Genomic DNA, 22,500 nt, shown 5'->3' with positions numbered 1-22,500 from the left:
TTTACGCGGAGGCCTCCCCCTCAGTTTACTATGGGGGACAGAAGACACAACACGGACGTTCCCCCGAGGATCAGACTAAACATCCTTTCGGTTTTCGGGGTCTGAATAACGGCTGGATGCACATTCCAATGGGTCATTTTCATTTTGATTATGATATAAGTTTTGTTCTTTTTTTTTTTTTTTATCGCCGGTGTCTCTGGCTGTGCATGGATTACACACCTAGAATGTCCGGGGTGGGGATCCCTCTCTGAGCTTCTCCCTTTTTCCCCACTTTCTGGGCTTTTTTTTGGGGTTATTTTAGGTGGGAAATGTGAGGGAAACTTTGACACTGTCCCGCTGAAAAGGAGATTTTTATTTGGAACTTGACTTTGTCTGACAAGCCCAATATTAAAATGATAAGCATGGACCCATTAAGGTCACATGGTGCAAAATGGGATTTAGTAATTCCCAGTATTGGACGTGATCATCACTGTATGTTGCTATTGGTCGTCGGTTGTTTTTGTTAATCATTGGAAACAGTTTCATAGTTGCGTTGAGTTTGTGTAGAATTTATAAACAGTGTGAAAAGCTAGGGATCATCGTGAGTTTCAATATCATTATTCCCTGGATAAAGGGGTGGGGGTAAAAAAAAAAAAACACAACTCCACACGTGAGCGGCTCAGTGGTCGACAGCTTTATTCAGTGCAGAGAGAGTCTAGTAGCAAGAGTCCATGATGCGCCTCATGCTCATGAACCTCATGCCGCTCATGCCCATCTGGGAGAAGTTCCTGTACTCGCCGGGCCTCGTGTACATCATCCTGCCCCTGAAGTTGGCCTGCTCGTACATCAGCCAGTGGCCCTCCATCACGTTGCAGGACATGCAGTTGTTCATGCGGAAGCGCTCCATGACGTTGTCGCAGTCGTCCATCAGCTCGTGCATCTGGCCTCCGTAGTTCTCCTTCTCGTAGATCTTCATCCTGTAGGAGCCCCTGTGCTGTGGGGGCAGAAGACAAGAGCGTTTCGGATTTAGTCGATTGCGACATTCGAAATGCTCTCCGTTGCGGCCGATTTGGACCGCCGAAACGACCCGATCCCGAGCCACCCCCCTCCCAGTCCCCATGCGCCGTCCCGCGGTCTGGACCCCATCCGGGGCTCGAGCTCTTACCATGGGGATCATGCGGCAGGACCTGATGGAGTCGCTCATGCCCATCATGCTCATGTAGTCGGAGTACTCGCCCCTCTTCATGAAGTACTGGTTTCCCATGAAGTTGGTGCGGTCGTAGACCATGAAGCAGCCCCTCTCCACCCGGCAGGACTGGCACCTGTTCAGGTAGGAGGACATGTCGGGGCAGTCGCTCATGCAGTCGTAGGAGCGACCCTGGAAGTTCCTCTCCTCGTAGAAGGTGATCTGAAAGCGAAAAAGGAAGACGGGGGAAAAGGGTTTTGAGGAACAGGAACTGAACACATCAGGATTTTAAATTCAAAATATTCTTGGGAAACAAGATATTATTTTGGGTAAAGAAATATGGAGGTTCACTCCAACATACCAGAGTGAGTCTGGTTTGTCAGTATATATCAGTTACTTAAGCTTACTGGTGTTGAATCTGGATTTTTACTATAAATTGGCTGAGGGCCCCAAACGCCAGCACGCCCAGCGGAGGGGTCCGGCGGTAGCGCCATACTCTAAATTCCAAACCCTGGTGGGGGATTCCGACCCGGCCTCCCCACTTGCTCCCGGCGCTCCCGGGCGCGGTGCGGGCAGGGGGGGAAAGCTCACCTTGCTCATCATGTTCATTCCGCTGGAGGTCATGTTGACGGTGGATTAGTCTGCTACGGCAGGTGGTGCTGGTGTAGATGGCACTGGCGCGACTCTTGCTCCTGAACTGCACTGCCCCCCTACCTGCTTGACCCTTTCCTTTTATACCTGATCGGGGTGGGCGGGAAAGTGGCCCATTGTCCAAGCCCCCCCAAAAAAAACCCCCGTCAGCAGCGTGCTTGTTCACATTTCCAGGGGCCTCAAAATTCCTTTCAGCCGCTGTTTCTCGTACACACAAAGCTGGCTTTGAAAGGGTTAACAATCGCTCGTCGCTCCTTGACATTATTTACGTGGCGGGCCAAACGTGCTTTCGTCAGCAGCTATTCTTCTTTCTGTTGTTGTCAGTAATAGTTGCTGGATCGTGCGGATTTGGTTGTTAGCAGAGCTGAGTAGTAACTAAAACCTATGAAGACAAATCAAAAGTGGAGAGAAACGGCAGTAATAATAAAATGACATGATTAAATCATAATTTTTTATAACTTAAATTCAATGTACACCATAATTGAATATAATTAAACGTATACTACATATTTTCTACATTGAAACAGACAGACAGACAGACAGACAGCCTTAAGATATATAATCATTATCTTATATTATCATAAAGTTAATAATATATATATTTTGAACTGGTTGGGTTGAAGATCGCAAATACCACCCAGATGGAGAGTGATTATCTTATACTTATCTTATATCTTATCCTCACTGCATTACATCTCACCCCATGTATAGTCACACAATGACACATGAAGAAAGAAAAACAAACTGTAAAATGTTCCTCTTTAAAGTTGAGCGGTGCACTTTAAGATAACATCGCACTTCTTTCAATTCTGGAAATCTGACATCTCAAATACCCCTACATTTCAAAGCAAATTGTATTATGTAATTGGCTGTTATTATATCAGGGCACTGGATGTGACAAGTACTTTTACTTTTAATAATTACAAGTATATTCAAGAACAAGTAGTCATATGTGTTTATATATATATACATATAAATATATATACATATATATTTATATATACATATACATATATATATATATATATATATATATATATATATAAATTAATAAATAAATACATTAAAAAAAAAAATATATGGATGAGTGGAATGTATATATATATATATATATATATATATATATATATATATATATATATATATATATATATATATATACATACATATATATTAATAAATAAATACATTAAAAAATATATATATATATGGATGAGTGGAATGGATATATATTCAAGATTCAAGATTTTTATTTGTCACATACATATACATACTTCCATACATATATGCAGTGAAATGTAATGCAACGCACCCGGTGATAGCACACAAGAAGTCCTAGGAAAAAGTACAAAAATAAAATAAAATAAAAAGTAGAAAATTCCTTTCTAATAGACCGACTAACTGACTCCTAAAACGTAATACAGTAAGTGGAATACTTATAGAATAAGATAAAAAATATATAGAATAAAATACAATAAAAATAAATTGAAATAAAATGGAATAGGTTGAAGGAATATGGCTATGTATATACAGATATGTGCATTTAAAGTGGCATGTGAATTAAAGTGGCAGGTGAATGTGAATAGTGTGAGGTAGTGTTTGGGATAATACAGCACAGTATACAACAGTACGGCGCAGCAATACGGCATCACGAACAACCCTGAACAGTGATACAGTATGCGGTACAGTATGCTACATACAGTACAGTAGGTAGTGGAGCCTAGTGCATGGCTCAGTTAGGACCCCTGGTGAGGTCAGCGTTGACAGTTCTGATGGCTTGAGGGAAGAAACTCCGTCTCAGTCTCTCTGTTCTCGCTGCGTGACTGCGGAGGCGCTTGCCTGACCGCAGCAGCTGAAACAGTCCGTTGTTGGGGTGATGAGGATCCTTCATGATCCTACGGGCTCTGCTACTACACCTCCTGGTGTATAACTCCTGCAAGGGGGGGAGGGTAGTTCCAGTGGTACGTTCAGCTGAACGCACCACCCTCTGCAGGGCCCGCCTGTCCTGGGCAGTACAGTTCCCAAACCAGGCAGTGATGTTGCCTGTCAGGATGCTCTCCACTGCTCCAGAGTAGAAGGACTTGAGGATCCTCACCGAGACCCGGAATTTCCTCAGCTGCCTGAGGTGGTAGAGACGCTGCCTCGCCTTTCTCACCAGAGTGTCTGTGTGAACAGTCCATGTTAAGTCCTCTGTGATGTGGACTCCAGATATCTGAAGCTGCTCACCCTATTGACAGAAGTCCCATTAATCACCAAGGGCGCGTGCGTCCTCGATTGTGATCCTCGCCTAAAGTCCACAATCAGCTCCTTGGTTTTGCTGACGTTCAGGAGGAGGCTGTAGTAGTATAGTATAGTAATTCATTCAAAAACAACGTGCTTTCGTAAACTATGTGTGTTTTGTCATATATGTCATTACTGCTGAAACACTGGAATTTCCGTTTGGGGGTTAATAAAGTACATCTTTTTTTTATCTTATCTCATCATATCATACTTTTACTTCCGTAGAATTGTCAACGTGGCCTTTCCCCCCCTTTTTCCAGCCATTTTTCCTCAGGGTATTTGTGCTTTCACTCAAGTCTAAACTCCGCGCTCTCCCTCCACCGCGGCCTCACAATAAGCACAACAGCTGTAAACGGGGCTTGAGAAACGAACGTCGCTTGCGCTGAATTCAACCTCTCGTACACCGGGGCCCGGGCACCAGGGGGCGCTGCGGAGCGTGGCCACGTCACCCACGTGTGACGGCTGCACGTTGGGGGCCGCGTACAAGCGTCGTCAAGGGAGGTGGCGCACACCAGCTGCCTCCCGTGTTACCAGCTGCCTCCCGTGTTACCAGCTGCCCCCCGTGTTACCAGCTGCCTCCCGTGTTACCAGCTGCCTCCCGTGTTACCAGCTGCCCCCCGTGTTACCAGCTGCCCCCCGTGTTACCAGCTGCCCCCCGTGTTACCAGCTGCCTCCCGTGTTACCAGCTGCCCCCCGTGTTACCAGCTGCCTCCCGTGTTACCAGCTGCCTCCCGTGTTACCAGCTGCCTCCCGTGTTACCAGCTGCCTCCCGTGTTACCAGCTGCCTCCCGTGTTACCAGCTGCCCCCCGTGTTACCAGCTGCCCCCCGTGTTACCAGCTGCCTCCCGTGTTACCAGCTGCCCCCCGTGTTACCAGCTGCCCCCCGTGTTACCAGCTGCCCCCCGTGTTACCAGCTGCCTCCCGTGTTACCAGCTGCCTCCCGTGTTACCAGCTGCCCCCCGTGTTACCAGCTGCCTCCCGTGTTACCAGCTGCCCCCCGTGTTACCAGCTGCCCCCCGTGTTACCAGCTGCCCCCCGTGTTACCAGCTGCCTCCCGTGTTACCAGCTGCCTCCCGTGTTACCAGCTGCCCCCCGTGTTACCAGCTGCCCCCCGTGTTACCAGCTGCCTCCCGTGTTACCAGCTGCCTCCCGTGTTACCTTCACTCGCTCGAAACAAGGAGCAACGAAAAGTGACTTGTTTCCCGTGTCGTATCCACCCGTTGCCCCGGGGTAGAACCCGGGTGAGCGGCGAACCCCGCGACACCTCGGGGGCTTTTTTTTTCCGGCCTGTGGGGCGTTGAAAACCAAGAACACAGCGACGCGCGGCGGTCGACAGGAGTCACGGCGGCGCTGCAGACGATAGACACTGTAGTTAGACAGACAGACAGATAGACAGATAAACAGACAGACAGACAGATAGACAGATAGATGGACGGGCAGACAGACAGACAGACAGACAGATAGATAGACAGGCAGGCAGACAGATAAACAGACAGACAGATAGATAGACAGATAGATGGACAGGCATACAGACAAAAAGACGGATAGATAGATAAGACAGACGGATAGACGAATAGACAGAGACAGGCAGACAGACAGACCGCCAGATAGATAGATGGAGTTATCTGTCTGTCTGTCTGTCTATCTATCTATCTATCTATCTGTCTGTCTATCTATCTATCTGTCTGTCTGTCTGTCTATCTATCTATCTATCTATCTGTCTGTCTGTCTGTCTGTCTGCCCGTCTGTCTGCCTGCCTGCCTGTCTATCTATCTGTTTATCGGTCTGTCTGTCTGTTTATCTGTCTGCCTGCCCGTCTGTCTATCTATCTATCTATCTGTCTATCTATCTATCTATCTGTCTATCTGTCTATCTATCTGTCTATCTGTCTATCTGTCTATCTATCTATCTATCTGTCTATCTATCTATCTATCTATCTGTCTATCTATCTGTCTATCTGTCTATCTATCTATCTGTCTATCTATCTATCTATCTGTCTATCTATCTATCTGTCTATCTATCTATCTATCTGTCTATCTGTCTATCTATCTCTCTATCTATCTATCTGTCTATCTGTCTATCTGTCTATCTGTCTATCTATCTCTCTATCTATCTATCTGTCTATCTATCTATCTCTCTGTCTGTCTATCTATCTATCTATCTCTCTGTCTGTCTGTCTGCCCGTCTATCTGTCTGTCTGTCTGCCCGCCCATCTATCTGTCTGTCTGTTTATCGGTCTGCCTGCCTGTCTATCTGTCCATCTATCTGTCTGTCTGTCTGTCTGCCCGTCCATCTATCTGTCTGTCTGTCTGTCTGTCTATCTATCTGTCTGTCTGTCTGTCTGTCCCACTCGTCCATCTCGAGCCGCCGCAGAAACCTTCAGACCCATCGAACCACTTCCGCTTCCGGCGGGTGACGTTCGCCGCGTTTGACGTCATAGTCCCGGAAGCGTAACTCGAGCCGCGGTCCCACGCCCGCCCAGCCCGCTCCGTTGTTCCCACTGCGGCGGTTGCTGACCGTCCGGCCGACGCTGCTTCGGCCCAGATGGCAGCTTGTTCACGGACCCGAACAGGGGAAGCAACACGGTGACGCGCCGAGCTCCGTCCCCGTTGCACCTTCGGGTCGAGCCCCGTTGTTCCTTCATTTGATTTTATTTTGATTTTTTTTTTTCCCTTGACGTCGCCTTTGTTGATGTTAGCGCAGCTCAGTGTCACTACCTGCTTGTGTTTAGCTGCTGACGGTACGTTAGCGGTGCCTCACTATCTCACCCCAGAAGCTTCCTAAATGACCAGTTCATCATTTATTACGTATTAAGTATAATTTGTCCACGTTATGTCTGTAGTGCTTTCACTGGTCAGTGTCCCCTAGCTAGTTGACATAAACGATCCTTCTTCTTCTTCTTCTTCTTCTTATTATTATTATTGTTGTTATTATATATAATATGTATTATTAATAGTGTTGTTAAATCCAATGCTGTTAGCTAGTTACTCGATCTAATATAAGGGAATCACGTTCAAGATACATTACGTCATTTAGCGAACGCTAGCTCGACCCCTCACCCTTACCATTTGACCAAAGCGTCTTACAAGTACATATAAGTACATTTCGTCGGTAGGCGGTAAACCAACTGTGTATCACAGTCACACCTAAACCTTCTATATGAACAAGTCACATTAAAAGAGTTGGAGATGATTATTATTTTTTCAAGTATAGGGAAATAGAGATCCTTATGACGGACAGGTCAGATAAAATAAAACGACTGATCCCCGGGCGGAAACTCAGGTGTTACAGCAGCAGCAGCAGCAGTTTGTAAACACCCTTATTTATGGTCAAGTCAGTCAGTCGACGTCACAGCGTCCCCGGCTTCTGTTCTCTAGTGATGACCAAAGGGAACCCTAGTCCCAGCAGGTCTCTGACATGACGTGAGGATGACTGAGAATGGGGAGGCCAGCCACCCCCGTCAGCCCGTCGCTCTTCTCTCTGGAGAAGGCCTTGGTAGGCCTTATTTGGCCACCGGTGACACCAGACCATTCAAAGCTCCCCCCCTAGGAGACCTCAAACTGACCCGGGTCAGAGACGCTGAGGGCGAAAGTAATCCTCACCGGCCCCGACCGCCGTCACTTCCCCGGTTGTCAAAGACTGGTAAAGACGGCTCGCTGGAGGAGACGCTTCGAGGCAGGAGACTGCGGAACAGCCAGGAGAGTCTGAGCGATCCGGCCGAGACGGGTTCCTCTACGGACTCCCTCAAGGAGGACCAGGCAGTTTTTGGTCCAGGCGGGTTTGCCCTCAGCAGCGCTGCCGCCACCTTCCGGAACAGCCAGGGCGCCACGGCATTGGGACCCCTCCCCGGTCCTCCTGCGGGATCTCCTGTCTTCCGGGGAAGGGGCCACAGTCTGTCGGACTACGAGAGCAGGCCTCCCAGCCAGCAGACTGACTCCACCGGGCAGCGGGTCCGTTCCTCCAAAGTGCGCCTGTCCCCCGTGCAACCCACAGGGCCGCTTCCCATGCTGGCCTCCATAAGGGCCGATAATTGGATTTACAGGGATTGTTTGGATTACAGTGTGTTGGACAGGCCCAGAGTGGGGTCGAGAGAGCGACTGCACAGGAACCTGAGCGACAGCCGGCTTCTGGAGAACATGGTGTCGGACTGCACCTCTGTTAACTCCATGAAGTCCACCTACAGTGTGCTCAGCCCCATCAGGCCCCAGGACGTGAGAAACAGGTACAGTATGGGCCCGGAGTCAGCCAGCAGGATTATTTAGCGAATCTCATTCGCACTCCAGATGCAATTCTTTTTTTATTTTCACCAAGTATCATTCATGCTTGTGTCAAAGACCTACTAGATGCTGAAGACTTCCATAGCTATCTGTGTGTTTTATTTGGATGTGTGACACCTGTTGAGTTATAGATGGGTACCTTATTGCACACAAACACACCGGTCTCTGGACTGTTTTTAAAACTGGCCTGAAGACCCTTCTACCGGAATACCGGAAAGCCTGCATGGAGTAAACCTGCTCCCTGTGGCTGTCTGCTCTGCTTCTTTTTTTTAATCTTGTTTTTGTTCTTTATTCTTGTTTCTCATTTTATTTAATAATTTTGTCATTTATTTCTCCTGTTTTTTTTTTTTTTTTCCTGTAGCACCTTGAGTTTGGTCTGAAAGGGGCATTATAAATTGATGTATTATGATAAAAATAATAATAATCATAAATACCTTATTTATCCCTGCAGGGGAATTTCAGTGTCACAGCGGCTCCCATCAAAATTTGCAATAGTAATAATAACAATAACAATACAAATAGAAAGAATACAACTGCAATTTGCGATAAAGCTAATGATTAACATGGAAGAAGGAGGACAGAACTATCCAAACCTAGTCCGAGATGTGTTTGTGAATCTACTTTGCCTCAATGGCGCATTTGAGGGAAATAACACATAGACAAATGAACTAACCTCATACACAGCATTGGAAATTAGACAGTCAAGATCCATTTGACTGATTTTGTCTGCCATCACTTGAATTCTGCACTGACAGCAGTCTTTCCACAGAGCCCGGCATAATTAGCACATCTTGTACATCAGTGTGTATTTTTATCCACACTGACTTGTGTTCTCCCTATTAATGACGGCTTCAGAGGGAAGCGTTTGGCGTGCTCAAGCGCTCCCCCCTGTCAGAGAACAGGCTAAAGGTGGAAGCAGGGTAGGGGGGAGGGATTAACATGGGATCAGGGAAGATGCTTGTTCAGCACAGCTTTTGACAGCGGTTGGGGAGATCGGTCGGGCATCCAAACATAAGCAGCGCAGGAGCAGAATGAGGTGCAGACAATCGGGATTATATTTTGAATAATCAACGGACGTCTTAGCAGCCCCCTCCCCCCTCCTTTCTCTCGTAACAACCTTTTAATTTAGTCTAGCAGCATATAGCGATGGACAGATGGTCAGGTATCAACCCAATACCAGGTTGAATATTCCCAATACCATAGCCTGAAACTAAGAGCGATATAGACCATGTCAGGTATTAAATTGAAGCTAAATTAAAAAGATATTAAATACATTTTCAGCTTTTTTGACACATAGATGCATGCTCGATGTGGATCTGATTGGTTGTAAATCAAATGTGAATAATTATCTTATGATAAGCCCAAATTAATCTGTACTGTTTATCGAGAGAAACTTCGATTTTAGGATTCATAAATCGGTATCGGTCGTCAAATGGTGTTATTGGTCCATCCCTAATAGTATATGTAAACCATAGCCAACCGTATAAGAAGTCCTTAGGCTATGTAGCTTTGCTTAACACAGCTCTATTTTCCTCTGTTTGTCTTTCCCCAGGAGCTTTCTAGAGGGCAGCGTGATGGGAAGCGGAGCCCTGCTGGGGGCGGAGGAGCTGGACCGGTACTTCCCCGAGCGGAGGCTTGGCATCTACATAGCCACCTGGAACATGCAGGGAGAGAAGGTACCTGGGTGGCCACCTGGCAAGAAGATTCTCACCAGCACCACCACAAGCGTGAAGCTGCGTTGTTGATCTGGACTCGGCTTTGGGTGTAACTCTGCTTGTGTCCGTTCCCCCAGGGGCTTCCAAGCAACGTGGACGACCTCCTCCTTCCACCAGACTCTGAATTTGCACAAGACTTTTACGTCATTGGCATCCAGGAGGGCTGTCCTGACAGGTGAGCGTTCCGTGTACTCGCCCGAGGTCAGGCACTCCTGGCTCTGGGTCTTCTGGATATGCTGATGTGTGTGTGTGTGTGTGTGTGTGTGTGTGCGTGTGTGTGTGTGTGTGTGTGTGTGTGTGTGTGTGTGTGTGTGTGTGTGTGTGTGTGTGTGTGTGTGTGTGTGTGTGTGTGTGTCTGTGTCTGTGTGTGATCTGGTGTTCCCAGGAGGGAGTGGGAGATCCGCCTGCAGGAGACCTTGGGGCCCTACTACGTGATGCTGTACGCGGCGGCTCATGGCGTTCTGTATCTCACCATCTTTGTCAGAAGAGACCTGATCTGGTTCTGCTCAGGTAAGTAGCATAGCAGTCTGTAGCAGTGATTCTCAGTCTGCTCTGCCATAGAGCACCTTTGATAACTTAATTTAAACATCTTCATTTTCTGTTGATCTATTATTCAAATAATGGTTTAAGCCTCACTCTCATCTATACCAATATAGCCTGTGACACACACGCACACACTGTGTGTGTGTGTGTGTGTGTGTGTGTGTGTGTGTGTGTGTGTGTGTGTGTGTGTGTGTGTGTGTGTGTGTGTGTGTGTGTGTGTGTGTGTGTGTGACCAGAGGTGGAGCACGCCGCCGTCACGACTAGGATCATCTCTCAGATCAAGACCAAAGGGGCCGTGGGGATTTGCTTCACCTTCTTCGGCACCTCCTTCCTCTTCATCACCTCTCACTTCACCTGTGAGTACCAAAAGGTTTATTCCTCCCTTGGTACACAAGTGTTCATTTATTTTTGGACACTTAATTTTTTCCATTAGTGTACTAAGAGGTGGTGTATAGCAGAGGTCTCAAACTGCAGCCCCAGGGGCCACATCTGGCCCTCTGAACTATTTAATGCGACCCACATCTAATTGTTGAGTTATAAGGAAAGTGAAATGAAAAGATTCTGATATCTTCTTCCTCCTCACAAAAAAAGTAAAGAGCTGATTTCTGTCTCAGCATGTTGTTGAAGTTGTACTTTTAAAGAATAGCACTTTCCTGCCCTTTACAGCTTATGAAGTAGCATAATTTACGTCAAAGTGAATTAAATACGTTGCTGTCCCTCTTGGTACAAAACCTGAGTGTCAGTTCTAAGGTCAAGTTTTTCTTCCTTTAGCCGGAGACGCCAAAGTTTACGACCGGATTCTAGATTACAACAAGATCGTTGAGGCCCTGGCTCTTCCCAAAGGCCTTCCGGACACGAACCCCTACCGCTCCACAGCCTGTGAGTCCGTCTGGAAAAAACATGCGATGCTCACAAATACAGCTGCCACAGTATGCCTCACCGCAATCATTTTCTAAAACTGTTCCCCAATCATATGTTTCCATTCTAATGTAAAGGGAATTTTAAACCACAATGTGAATAGGGTGAGTTTCCATAAGTTAGGTTGAGGCCAAGTAACTGTGCACAATTTTTTATATTGAATGTCAATAGTTAGATGTGTATTATTAAAGTATTATAATATTATACTGTGATAGTGGCATAAAATGAACAAAAGAAGGCTCATTCAATTGTCAATTGTAATCATTTGTATCACAATTAGTCCGTTACTAAAATGCTAAGTGTAAAGATCAATGAATGTTTCCTTTTAAAACTTTTTTGTACTTGATTCTTTGTTGTCATCAAAATGGATTATTATTCTCCTTTTTACACAAGTTAATAGGTATCAGAGGTCCCCAAAACATGGTTTTGAATTTTTTTGCTGCAAAGAATACTTTATGCATTCAAGCCATTCTAACATGCCTCTATACCATCCTGTTCCAAAACAGCTGTTTTTCTGTGGGATTATGCATTCGAGCCATTTTAACATCCCTCTATACCGTCCTGTTGCTTTGTGGGTGGAGCCACCCTCCAGAGGCCCTGACTTCTGTGAGCCAATGGGGTTTGAGCTTTACTCCGAGCTCCGTTTCTGTATTTAGTCTGTAAACTTTCAGTGATTTTACCTCATCATTCCACCAAAATCTGTTTCTGAACAAATTTGAGGGGCGAAATAACCAATCCATTATAACCAATCCTGAATCTTCACTCATATTAGATACAAGGCCTCATTTAAAAGTTTGCTCTGACTTCCGTGGCCGTTCTGCAAGCTTGTGGGGGGAGCCACACCGGGGCACAGCACACGAGATTTTCAGTTTCATTTAAATGTCGGAAAATAAAATTAATAAGTCTAGAACAAAAACGCACTGTTTTCATTGGTTTTGTTCAGGGAAACGCACAGCGGATCGTACGCCGCGGCCTGCACTCAACCTACCGCACACTTTTTATTTGTTTGTTTTAAAAAGAAACACATAAGTACCTACATTTCCATCATCTGCAGTTTCCTCACCGGGAGTTGTTGTTGATTCCTCTTTCTTTTAAAATATTTGTACATGTCTGGCCAAATTGTCCAGCCAACACACCGAGCACTTCCCAGTGGCGCTCCAGCCGTGGGTGGGGTTGTTTCAGGACACGTTTTCTGAACTGACAGCTCACAACAAACTGACTGGGTTGTCTCATTTCACAGTTTGTTAGTTAGAGGAGCATGGAGGCCCATCAGAGACCCAAATGTTATGTGCATAGGCACAGAAAATGGTTTTCATAATAGGTCCCCTTTAGTGTTTCCGCACTTCCCCCACTCTGCTGTGCTGTGGTATGTCATTCTCTTTTAGTTGTATGAAAGTAAAATTGTAATAAATAATTTTCAGCGTGGTTCTATGGCTCACCACTGCAAAGTGAGTGCAGATGACGAGATACATTTTTGGGGGTAGAACTTATTATTAACCAGTTATTTCTGGTTTCCGGGGTTCATTCAAACAGTCACATTCTGTATAAAGTAATAAATGACTCCTACTTATCTAGTATGAAATACAATGTCCCTCACGGTGCAGATCTGATAATACCTGAATCACTGAATCTCTTTTTGTTTTCGCTTCCAGCCGATGTCACCACCAGATTCGACGAGGTCTTCTGGTTCGGGGACTTTAACTTCCGCCTGGGTAAGGACAAGCCGGGTGTGGAGACCATCATCGAGCAGACGGCTGGCACTGACATGGCCGCTCTGCTGCAGTCCGACCAGCTCTCCAGCGAAATGCAAGATGGTGGGCATTTCTTTTTCGGTTAAATGCATTCATTTTTTCAGTTTGAGCTTGTATGGGAAACTGTCGCAATACCTTGACGGGCTACTTAATTCAATAAGAAAATCCAGCTAATCAAGAAATATTCTAAATGATATAATGAATAAATATATATAAAGAAATATAAAAATAAAAATATATTATAAAAAATATTAAAATATAAAATATATATATAATAAAAATATTATACATTTATTTATATAAATATATTAAAAAAAACTTTATGGTAAATACAATTGGTATCAAGTGATGCCACATATATAAGTTATAACTTGGTGTGACTTTGTGGAGCTGTTTATCTGTATTTTTAATTTTTTATTGTTGTTATTTTTGGCTCCACTCAGGATCCATCTTTAAAGGCTTCCAAGAGGCGCCCATTCACTTCCTGCCAACGTACAAGTTTGACATCGGTTGCGATGTCTATGACACGACTTCCAAACAAAGAACGCCTTCGTACACAGTGAGTCTTCATTCTTGTCCTTCAAACCAGCGCAGCCTAAGATTTGTTTTCTAAATTGCATACAAGAAATCAAAAGATTTGTGTGATAAATCGTGGTCAATCTTACATTCAATTACGCATTGAAATTTCATAAAAAACTGTACTCTGTTGCTGCCTTAAACTCCAGCAGGAGGAACCACAAGGGATCCCATATTTCCGAAATGAATATCCAATGTTTAATGTCCAAAATCCAAGTAAAATAGTGACTCAAAAGTTAAATACAATGAAAACGCCAAGAAATCCAGGAGATAGATGGCTCGATGAACGGCGGCCTGGGTGAATGGTTGCGCGCTGTTTTGCATCTTTTTTTGTTTCAATGTGTTTTTTTGCGACCACACACGGATTGTTTTCAAGAGAGAAGAGATCCTTCACATCGGGGAATTTACTTACCTCGTTTGCATTCCACCGCAAGCCAACTCGCAGGACGCACGGAGGCCGCTCGCCAATCAGATCCTGGATGTGGAGAGAAAGCACCCGGACTCCCTAGTTATCATCCTCCGGGACTTTAACGAAAGGGATTTAAGACACAAGCTCCCGAAATACAAGCGGTTTATCAACTGTCCGACCAGAGAGGAGAACGCACTGGATCACTGCTACACCAGCATCCACACTGCGTATCACAGCCTTCTCCTGCGCCTCGGAAACTCCGACCACGTCTTGGTCCACCTGATCCCCACAGACAGGCAGAAACTGTCTAAACCTGCTGCGAGGAGAAACAGGAAGTTGAGCAGTGACGCAAAGGAAGTGGAGGACGTGAAGGATCTGTGTGAGTGTCTGGACCGCACGGACTGAGACGTGGATGAATACACAGACGCTTTGACGTCATGTGTATCAGCTTCTGCGAGGACAGCTGTATACCGACACGCACCGGGATGAGTTGTTACAATGACAAGCCCTGGTTCACAGCCAAACTCAAGACTGCTTCGCCTGGAAAAGGAGGGAGGCCTCTAAGTGTGGCGACGGGGATGCGTCTAAGGGGCAAAACACATGTTTGGCAAGGCGGTGAGGGAAGCCAAACGGCGGATATTCTGAGAAGTTGGAAGAGCAATTCTCAGCCAATGACTGTGCTTCAGTGTGGAAAGGGCTGACGCAGATCAGCAACTTCAAACCCCAATCTTCCCACGCTCTGAATGACTTTTCGACTTGCAGATGAACTGAATGAGTTCTACTGTCGAATCGAAAGACAAAGGGACAGTTCGGACTCAGTCTCCCAAACCCCCCAGCCATCAGTCGCAGCATTCCAGGGAGTCGCGCATGGTTGTGTGCAGGTACCCAACCTTGCGCGACTCCCCAGTAAAACCTGGGGAGTCCTTCCCTTTCCCGGTCTCCACAATCGCTCAGGCTGTATGTACTGCGGCAGGACTCGCTGCTGCCATCGCGAAGGACAAGGGCACACTGCAGCGGATCACTGGTTCTGCAGAGAAGGTGAACGGCTGCAACCTTCCCTCCGGGACCTGCACACCTCCGGGACCTTGAGGCGGGTGGGAAATGGTGCAGCCGACCCTTCTCAACCTCGGACACCACTTTTTTGAGTCTCTGCCATCTGGCAAGAGGTTGCGGTCCATCAGGACCAAAACCTTGCGCCACAAGCAGCAGTTTCTACCCCACGGTGGTGGGGCTCACCTACAGGCTCTCTCTCTCTCTCTCTCTCGCTGTCTCTAAATACATACTTATTCATAATCATAATTTACAACCATACCAATAACTTACCCTGTGCATAGGATTGCATTGCATGTTCTGTATATTTTATATATGTGACTATTCTTGTTTTGCTTTTTTTGGCTGTGTATATTTGGCAAATGTTTATTTTTATTTACTTCTTATTCAATTTTATTTTATTAATATTTTTTCTCAGACTGTTACGCTTTTTTGTAATGCTTAACGTCTGTAGACATGCTTTGTGATCGGCAGTGGGCTCAAGCTGCTCATTCAATGCGCGATCAATATTCTGATCACTCGGTTTGATTCACAGTGATCGAAAAATAAGGTTCAGGTTAAATAATACCAGTCCAGGTTTGGCTCTATTTAGGTGAGCACTGCCTGCCTGCCCTCTAGTAGTGGAACTCACACCACGCTGCCTCCCTAAAGGACAGGATCCTGTTCAGGAACAGGCAGGTGGACGACATCAAGGTGGTGAAATACACCAGCTGCTCCAGCATCAAAACCTCGGACCACCGCCCCGTCATCGGCGTCTTCCAGGTCAAACTGAGGCCGGGGAGGGACAAGTGAGTTCCAGCTTCCACATAAACAGTCAATATACTCTGCTAACTAAACACTCAAAACTTACTAACTGATATCTACTATATGTATTTATATGTATTATTTTTTTTTTTTACTAATTGACATACTTTGAACCACAGGGCAGAATCACTGATCCAATTTGATGAATTCAGACCTGCCAACCTGCACAAATATTGCGTACCAACTATGTAATTCTTAGGCAAAATACAAGAGTGCCAAAGTACGAGACGCCAGCTAAAACTTAAAAAAAAAAAAATATATATATATATATATAAATAAAATAATGGGAAGTGGGAGAATTAGAATAAAACACAAAAAATGTGACCGTAACGCTAACATATAAAACGGGAGATGCACCAATCGATCGGCCGGTGGATGGAATTGGATGGTTTTCACCGGCCAATCAGTGTCAGATATATTTGATTCTGTGCCGCTCAAATTTACTGTGATAATACGTTCATGCAAATGAGTATTAAGGCCACTAATCTTTCTTCTGTTTTGTTATGACCGTACCTTAATGATTCAAGTTGTTTAAAGTTTTTGTGGAACGGGGTGGGCATGGCAAGGCGTCGAATTTCCACGTTCTGCCATTTTTATGCTCCATTCTTTCGCAAACTCCTCCTACAGTACCCACAATTTACTATTGGCAAATAACGGGTTTTAACACCAAAAATGTAAATTTTATATTGTTAAAACTGAAAGGGGGGGAAAAGCGACAAAGAACTGCAAGAAAACACTTTTGTTGACATGGTGAATCAGCACCAATATGTACTAATGTTTATCAATGTGTACTAACATGGACTGTGTGCACGGCAGCATCCCCCTGGGCGGAGGGCAGTTTGACCGGAGCTTGTACCTGGAGGGAATCCGGAGGAGAATCAGCCGAGAGCTGAAGAGAAGGGAGGCCATGAAGAACCAAAGCAGCACCATCTGCTCCATCTCCTGAGCAAACCCCCAACCAAAGACACACACACACACACACACACACACACACACACACACACACACACACACACACACACACACACACACACACACACACACACACACACACACGGATATTGGCCTTGATGTCTGAGCTGAGAGCGCCCTCTACCGGAGAGTCAGTGGGAGCTCTGCTGGAGGTCGTCACCAGTCTGTGGGTCCAGGCTCACATTTTATAATAGACCGTGGGGTTGGATTCGATTCCGGGGTCTGTGGGTCCGTGTCTGTAGTACCCGAGCGCTTCCCACCTCAGGATGAGTTGCCTGGGTCCAAATTTTGGGACCCGTGAAGATCTCTGCTCTGTGCCTGAGCGAGAGCGTGTCGGAACGCAACACAAAGCTGTCTGTCTGCCTGCAGGGCAGGGCCTTCAGGTCAGACAGACACTGAGGTCTGGACTTTTATTTTGAAAGCCCCCTCCGGGCAAACAGGGCCGAAGTGGAGTCACTGCAGCTTTGAGAACTCGTTAACATGTCAAGGCTCGGTCTATCTACGCCCAATTCCTAACGATTTTGTACATTTTTAACAAGCGAGGTTGATTCCGGACCATAACAATGTTTAAACCTTTTCCTCTTAATGCTGCGTCAGTTTCTTAAACGCCTTCACTGACTTCATTTTGGCTGCACACACGAAACCGTTAGGTCTTCAGAAGCTGTGACACGACAGAATACACCAGCAGGTGAGTTTTTGAACCAGTTTGACGTCCCACGTTAATGTTCCTCTTTATCCTGTGGCGAGAAATTCCAGAACAGAAACCTTCTCCCAAACCACCTCACCGTCACAGAATATTTTGAAGCAGTAGATTACACTCGTGTTGTCTTTTTTTTTTTTTTTTACTGAGGAAATTGCTCTCTGATCTTTGCGGACCCGTTTCCAGCTCTTCAAAAGCAGGAACACGGAACCCATCAAAACCTATACTGTATGTATTATGATCCTTCACTACAAAACAGATTGTACAGTTCAATGCCTTATCGCTCATCTATTGGCTGGATGTCGTGCACCTTCATCCCGTGTACTGTACCGCCCTGCACTAATCAGCTGACTGAACTCATGTTTTTGTTTGTTTTCCCGCATGAAGAGCAGTGGCTCTGGTGTTTCAGTGAATTCAGAGAGGAAAAACCCCTCTCCCTTACGCTTCTGGAAAGTGCCTGTGGGTCTTGTCGGTGACCTGTTCTTCATAACAACCATTTAATGTGACATAATAAAAGCAAATGTTTTTAAAAGTGCACCATCGCGCTCTTAGCGTCCATCTCGACGGTAGTTTACAACACGGGACCTTTAAAATCTTTTATTTACGGCCGTGATTACATGTACATACGAACAGGTTCTTAGAATTAAGCCTGGCCCGGGTCCAGTAAAATAACATGTGCGTGAGACGCGGACCTGCAAGTTGATGAGATCGCCAATAGATGAATTATGGTGAGCAGGGTCTTCACTAAGTGTACTCAGGAAAACTGATCTCCCATCGCAGTGAAAACCGACCTGTTACTTGACTCTCTGACCTTTACCTCTGGTACATGGCAAGAACATCCACAGCAACACAAACTGTTTGACTTGGGGCAATACAATGGATCTGAGCAAAGTAAGGAAATCATATCACTGTGTGTGTGTGTGTGTGCACTGCACGCGTGTGCACGCAGTTACACGATTGGCCTCCACGTGCCTAATATTTAGTGTTCCCTGCAAGGGACCATTCTGAAGTTTTGGCAGTTGAACGGAGTCATGTTACTGTTCTTAGCAGTGCTTAATAGAAAAAGAACTAAGAGCTGGGAATCAGCTGTGGGCAAACACGTCACTTGTCATTTAGTTGCACAACAAAAAGAGTGGTAAATGTTAGGTGACTTTCCTCTTAAATCCTATTACCTAATCACATTTATTCAAACACTTCCAAAAAAACACACTTATGGGAACATCCATTAAGTTAAGATCACATCTCGAATTTTGTTGTTTAAGGGCAAATTGTCCCGTAAAAAAAAACAAAAAAAAACTTGTGCAAACGATCCCGTTGGGTAACAGCACTCACTCGTAAAACACTCCCAAGTACGCCAGTGTTCACTGAGGCCAACAGAGAATAAAACAAACCTTTCCTTTTTAAAAATGCAGCTCTCAGCGGGAATTCCGGGTTAGAGAGCCAGGACGTAGTCCCCTCCGGGGGGGGGGGGCTCCAAGGAGCTCTGGGTGGGAGGGAACACCAGTGTCAGTCTCTTCCAGTCCAGTTTATAGACAGAGACGCTGTCAGTGTTGGGGGGAGGGGGCGGGAGGCGGGGGTAGTGGGGGGGGGGGGGGGGGGGGGTGTTCTATCGGAAGAGGCGGTACATGCGCGGCAGACGCCCGTCCTTGCTGGACAGCGCAGCCTGGATGTGTTCGTAGGACGGCAGCTCCGTCAGGTCGCCCAGCGCCGCCACGGCCGGTTTGCTGCGCAGCATCTTGGTCGTCACCCGCTTGATGTCGCCGGCCGTCACGTCGCCTGGCGAGAAAGGACGCGAGGGCTTAAGAGTCGGTGTCGCTAGAACGCTCTGTCAAAACCTCATGAGGCTCCATGACTTACTGACCCGTCATTCAGAAAGCTGCTTCTCGGGTGAGGACATTTTAAAGCTGGTTAACCATTTTAAAGTGGTTCTTTTGTACGAGTCATGTTGTTGGCGATGGATTTCTTTGGGCAGTTTGAGTATGGTACTTTCAGAAGGCTTAAGCGCATCAAGGATAAATAGTTGACTTATAAATGACAAGTTGCTAAAGAGAAACACTTTCTGGTTGGTATTGGTAGCACTGATATTTAAGATTTTAGTATTTTAGTTTGTCTGAGAATAGAAAGTGGTATCGTGCATCTCTAATCAGGACCAAACGCAAGCCATCGTATTGAATATTGTTTAGCCTCAAAAAAGAAAAAAGCAACAACAAACCAAATGTAACGGAACCAATTGCGTTTTCTTGTACTCCCAAACCCGCCCCCCCCCCCAAAAAAAATAACCCTGCAGTGTCGAGACTCACTTATGAGCGTACACAGCTCGTGCGGGAGCTTCCTCTTCCCGGTGGAGAGGACCTGGCGGCCCACGTCCTCGAAGATGACGGGCCGGGACTCCAGGTTCATCATCAGCATGGACTTGAGCTGCGTCTTGGCCCGCTCCAGCTCCATCTGGGGAAGGGAAGCGTTCGGTTTCAGGTGAACGGGGGAACAGACGATGGCCGATAGGCGAGTTCGGTCCCCAGACCGCTCCGACGACGCCGAATACAAGTTTCAACGCCAACGAACCGCTGGATTTACTAGCACTAACCGCTGGGTTTACATAGCGCTTTCATTGCACCAGTTCGTTACCTCTCCTGCGGTGCCAGTCATCTGGATGAACTCTCTGGTGATGATCTCCACCATCTCCCGCACCTTGCAAAAGGACAACACAGGTACAGGACGGAGATCAGATAAAACTGTCCGACAGCCCATAATATGCCGCTCTGAGCCTGGTACTGACCTGTCTCGGGTCCGCGCTGGCGTGGATACAGAGCAGACCGCTGTCCTCGTAGCTGTGGTGGTAAGCGGTGGCGTTGTACATCCAGTGATGCCTTAGGAAGCACATAATAATAATAATAATATTCATAATAATAATAATATGGATTTAACAGTAACTCAGTGGTGCGTGAGAGGTGTTTACAGAGAGTCAAGTTGGGTAAAGCTGTAAGAAACGCAAAGCAATGATCTTTTTCGAAAAGCATTGTAATCCAGCGACACGCAGCGTCGTACATTGCACGGACGCAGATGCTTCACCTGTTGAGCACGTTCAGGTAGAGCCGGGTGAACATGCCCTTCCCGGGCCCCCCGGCGGAAAAAGAGCCGCCGCCGCCCATCATCATGTTGAGCACGGCAAACGGGATGAAGTCGTCCTCCTGCGACACAGGAACCAAAACGCCCCCCCCCCCCAAAAAAATCAAAGCCTTTCCTATCAAATGGCAGCGTTACACCCCCCGTCTCCCGTATCTGTGAGAGTTTCACCGCTTTGAGCTTCAAACTGTGACGCTGGGAGGGGACAGGAAGAGCTATCCGACGGGTACTTTGTTCCGTAATTTCCTTGAGGAAAACCTGATCATGTTGACATTCCCTGTTTCCATTTCCCAAAGAAAGGCAAATCTCACTGAATCAAACTTTAAAACAAAATCTTGGAACTTATTTTTTTTCCCCCCTCCCCTAAATGTTACTGTAGCTCGAGTCCAGATCTGGGAGGGACCAATCGGGCGGACAGAGGCTTTTCAAAGCAGCCAATCACCAGAAAGGAGCAGCTCTCCAGGCCGATCATGATGTGGGCGAGCTCCGGGATGGGGGTGGGGCCCAGGCTGACCTCGGACATGTCCTTCTCCATCTGACAGGACCAAACCAGAAAGGCGTTAGCGCCGATCAACCCCCCGCAAAAAAAGCCAACAAACAATATGGCAAAAAACGCTCGATTCATATCTTTTTTTTTTTACTTAAATTTTAATTTATTTTTTTTAATTTTTTTTTTTAATAAATAAATAGGTAAATAAACGTTGGGCGGTACTTCCTTATTCTCTCCCACCTTCACAATGCCGCCGGTGTACTGGGCCACAGAGAGGTCCACGCTGCCGGGCGAGCCCTCACCCCACACCGGCCTGGCGTTCAGCAGGTACTTCTGCGCGCACTCCACCAGCTGCTCGTGCTCCACGCCCACGCCCGCCAGCACCATCCGCCCGGGGCAGTAGTAGCTGCGCAGGTAGTCGTGCAGCGCGCCTTTGTCGATCCTGTCCACGTTGTCGACGGGGCAGAACCGAGGCAGGCCGACCGTGTTCCCCCGATACGCTGCCTGAGGGGGGGGGGGGGGGGGGGGGGGGGGACGGGCAGAGAAACGGTCACAGCGGGCAGGGAGCCACGCCCCGCTCCCGGCTTCCGGACCCGGGGGCGGGATCGTTCTCCGGCGGCGCGGCCCCGCCACTCACCGCGTGGATCATCTCCGTGAGCAGCGGCTCCGGATCGGGCCTCATGTTGAGGTCCTCCAACTCGAAGCGCACCGCCATCTTGGTCATCTCCATCTCCTCGTCTGCACGGCACAAAGAGAGCAGGTCCATTGTTCACCGGTTGGGAGAATGTGGTCAGAGTCGAGTTTTTTTAATGTTGTATATTTGCGACCGGTGATAAACAAAAAGCTGAGCGGAGGGTGAACGGGAGGGACCGACCGAGCAGGCGTGGCTGCAGGACGGCGTCAGAGAGGAGGCTGACCACCGTGTCCAGACCCTTCACCTCCGCAGACACAGCGTACATGGTGGTGTCTCTGCAGAGCCAAAACATAGCATCACACCATGGACCGCTTCGAAAGATAGTTTAATGTTTTCAGTGCGGATACCAATTAATATTAATTAATTTATTTTATATATATAT

The 22,500-nt window shown here is 46.8% G+C and overlaps 3 protein-coding genes across 5 annotated transcripts in view; 1 reads left to right on the top strand and 2 right to left on the bottom strand.

The window, feature by feature from the left end:
- Positions 1 to 694: 694 nt before the first annotated feature.
- Positions 695 to 1,789, bottom strand: LOC307232335 (gamma-crystallin M2-like; the record flags this gene model as incomplete). Its single annotated transcript, XM_080003304.1, has 3 exons — positions 695 to 973; positions 1,145 to 1,387; positions 1,757 to 1,789. The coding sequence occupies 3 exons, from the start codon at positions 1,787 to 1,789 to the stop codon at positions 695 to 697; spliced, it is 555 nt and encodes a 184-aa protein (XP_079859430.1).
- A 5,599-nt stretch (positions 1,790 to 7,388) lies between these two features.
- On the top strand, positions 7,389 to 18,329 carry inpp5e (inositol polyphosphate-5-phosphatase E). 3 transcript variants are annotated; one of them, XR_013844229.1, is made up of 11 exons: positions 7,389 to 8,318; positions 9,926 to 10,049; positions 10,166 to 10,263; positions 10,474 to 10,598; positions 10,868 to 10,987; positions 11,403 to 11,510; positions 13,202 to 13,363; positions 13,744 to 13,859; positions 15,987 to 16,123; positions 16,956 to 18,039; positions 18,204 to 18,329. XR_013844229.1 is itself a non-coding variant. In XM_080003295.1 (10 exons), the coding sequence occupies exons 1-10, from the start codon at positions 7,525 to 7,527 to the stop codon at positions 17,083 to 17,085; spliced, it is 1,914 nt and encodes a 637-aa protein (XP_079859421.1). In that variant the 5' UTR covers positions 7,389 to 7,524; the 3' UTR covers positions 17,086 to 18,322. The 3 variants fall into 3 exon arrangements, 1 of the variants encoding a protein (XP_079859421.1); XR_013844230.1 differs by having other exon boundaries at positions 18,199 to 18,306; XM_080003295.1 differs by having other exon boundaries at positions 16,956 to 18,322.
- Positions 18,330 to 18,958: 629 nt separating this feature from the next.
- Positions 18,959 to 22,500, bottom strand: part of pmpca (peptidase, mitochondrial processing subunit alpha) — a 5,935-nt gene continuing 2,393 nt past the window's right edge. The window contains exons 5-13 of the mRNA XM_080003297.1: positions 22,299 to 22,393; positions 22,062 to 22,162; positions 21,665 to 21,928; positions 21,377 to 21,469; positions 20,881 to 20,999; positions 20,588 to 20,678; positions 20,437 to 20,499; positions 20,112 to 20,256; positions 18,959 to 19,587 (exon numbers count right to left, since the gene is read on the bottom strand). Coding sequence (XP_079859423.1) covers positions 19,418 to 19,587; positions 20,112 to 20,256; positions 20,437 to 20,499; positions 20,588 to 20,678; positions 20,881 to 20,999; positions 21,377 to 21,469; positions 21,665 to 21,928; positions 22,062 to 22,162; positions 22,299 to 22,393 — 1,141 coding nt within the window. The 3' untranslated portion in view covers positions 18,959 to 19,417. The remainder of the gene's footprint in view (positions 19,588 to 20,111; positions 20,257 to 20,436; positions 20,500 to 20,587; positions 20,679 to 20,880; positions 21,000 to 21,376; positions 21,470 to 21,664; positions 21,929 to 22,061; positions 22,163 to 22,298; positions 22,394 to 22,500) is intronic.

Source organism: Zeus faber (assembly GCF_960531495.2).
Source record: "Zeus faber genome assembly, chromosome: 7".
NCBI classification, from domain to species: domain Eukaryota; kingdom Metazoa; phylum Chordata; class Actinopteri; order Zeiformes; family Zeidae; genus Zeus; species Zeus faber.
Note: the sequence above shows the minus strand (reverse complement) of the source record. Positions and strands in the feature narration are given on the sequence as shown.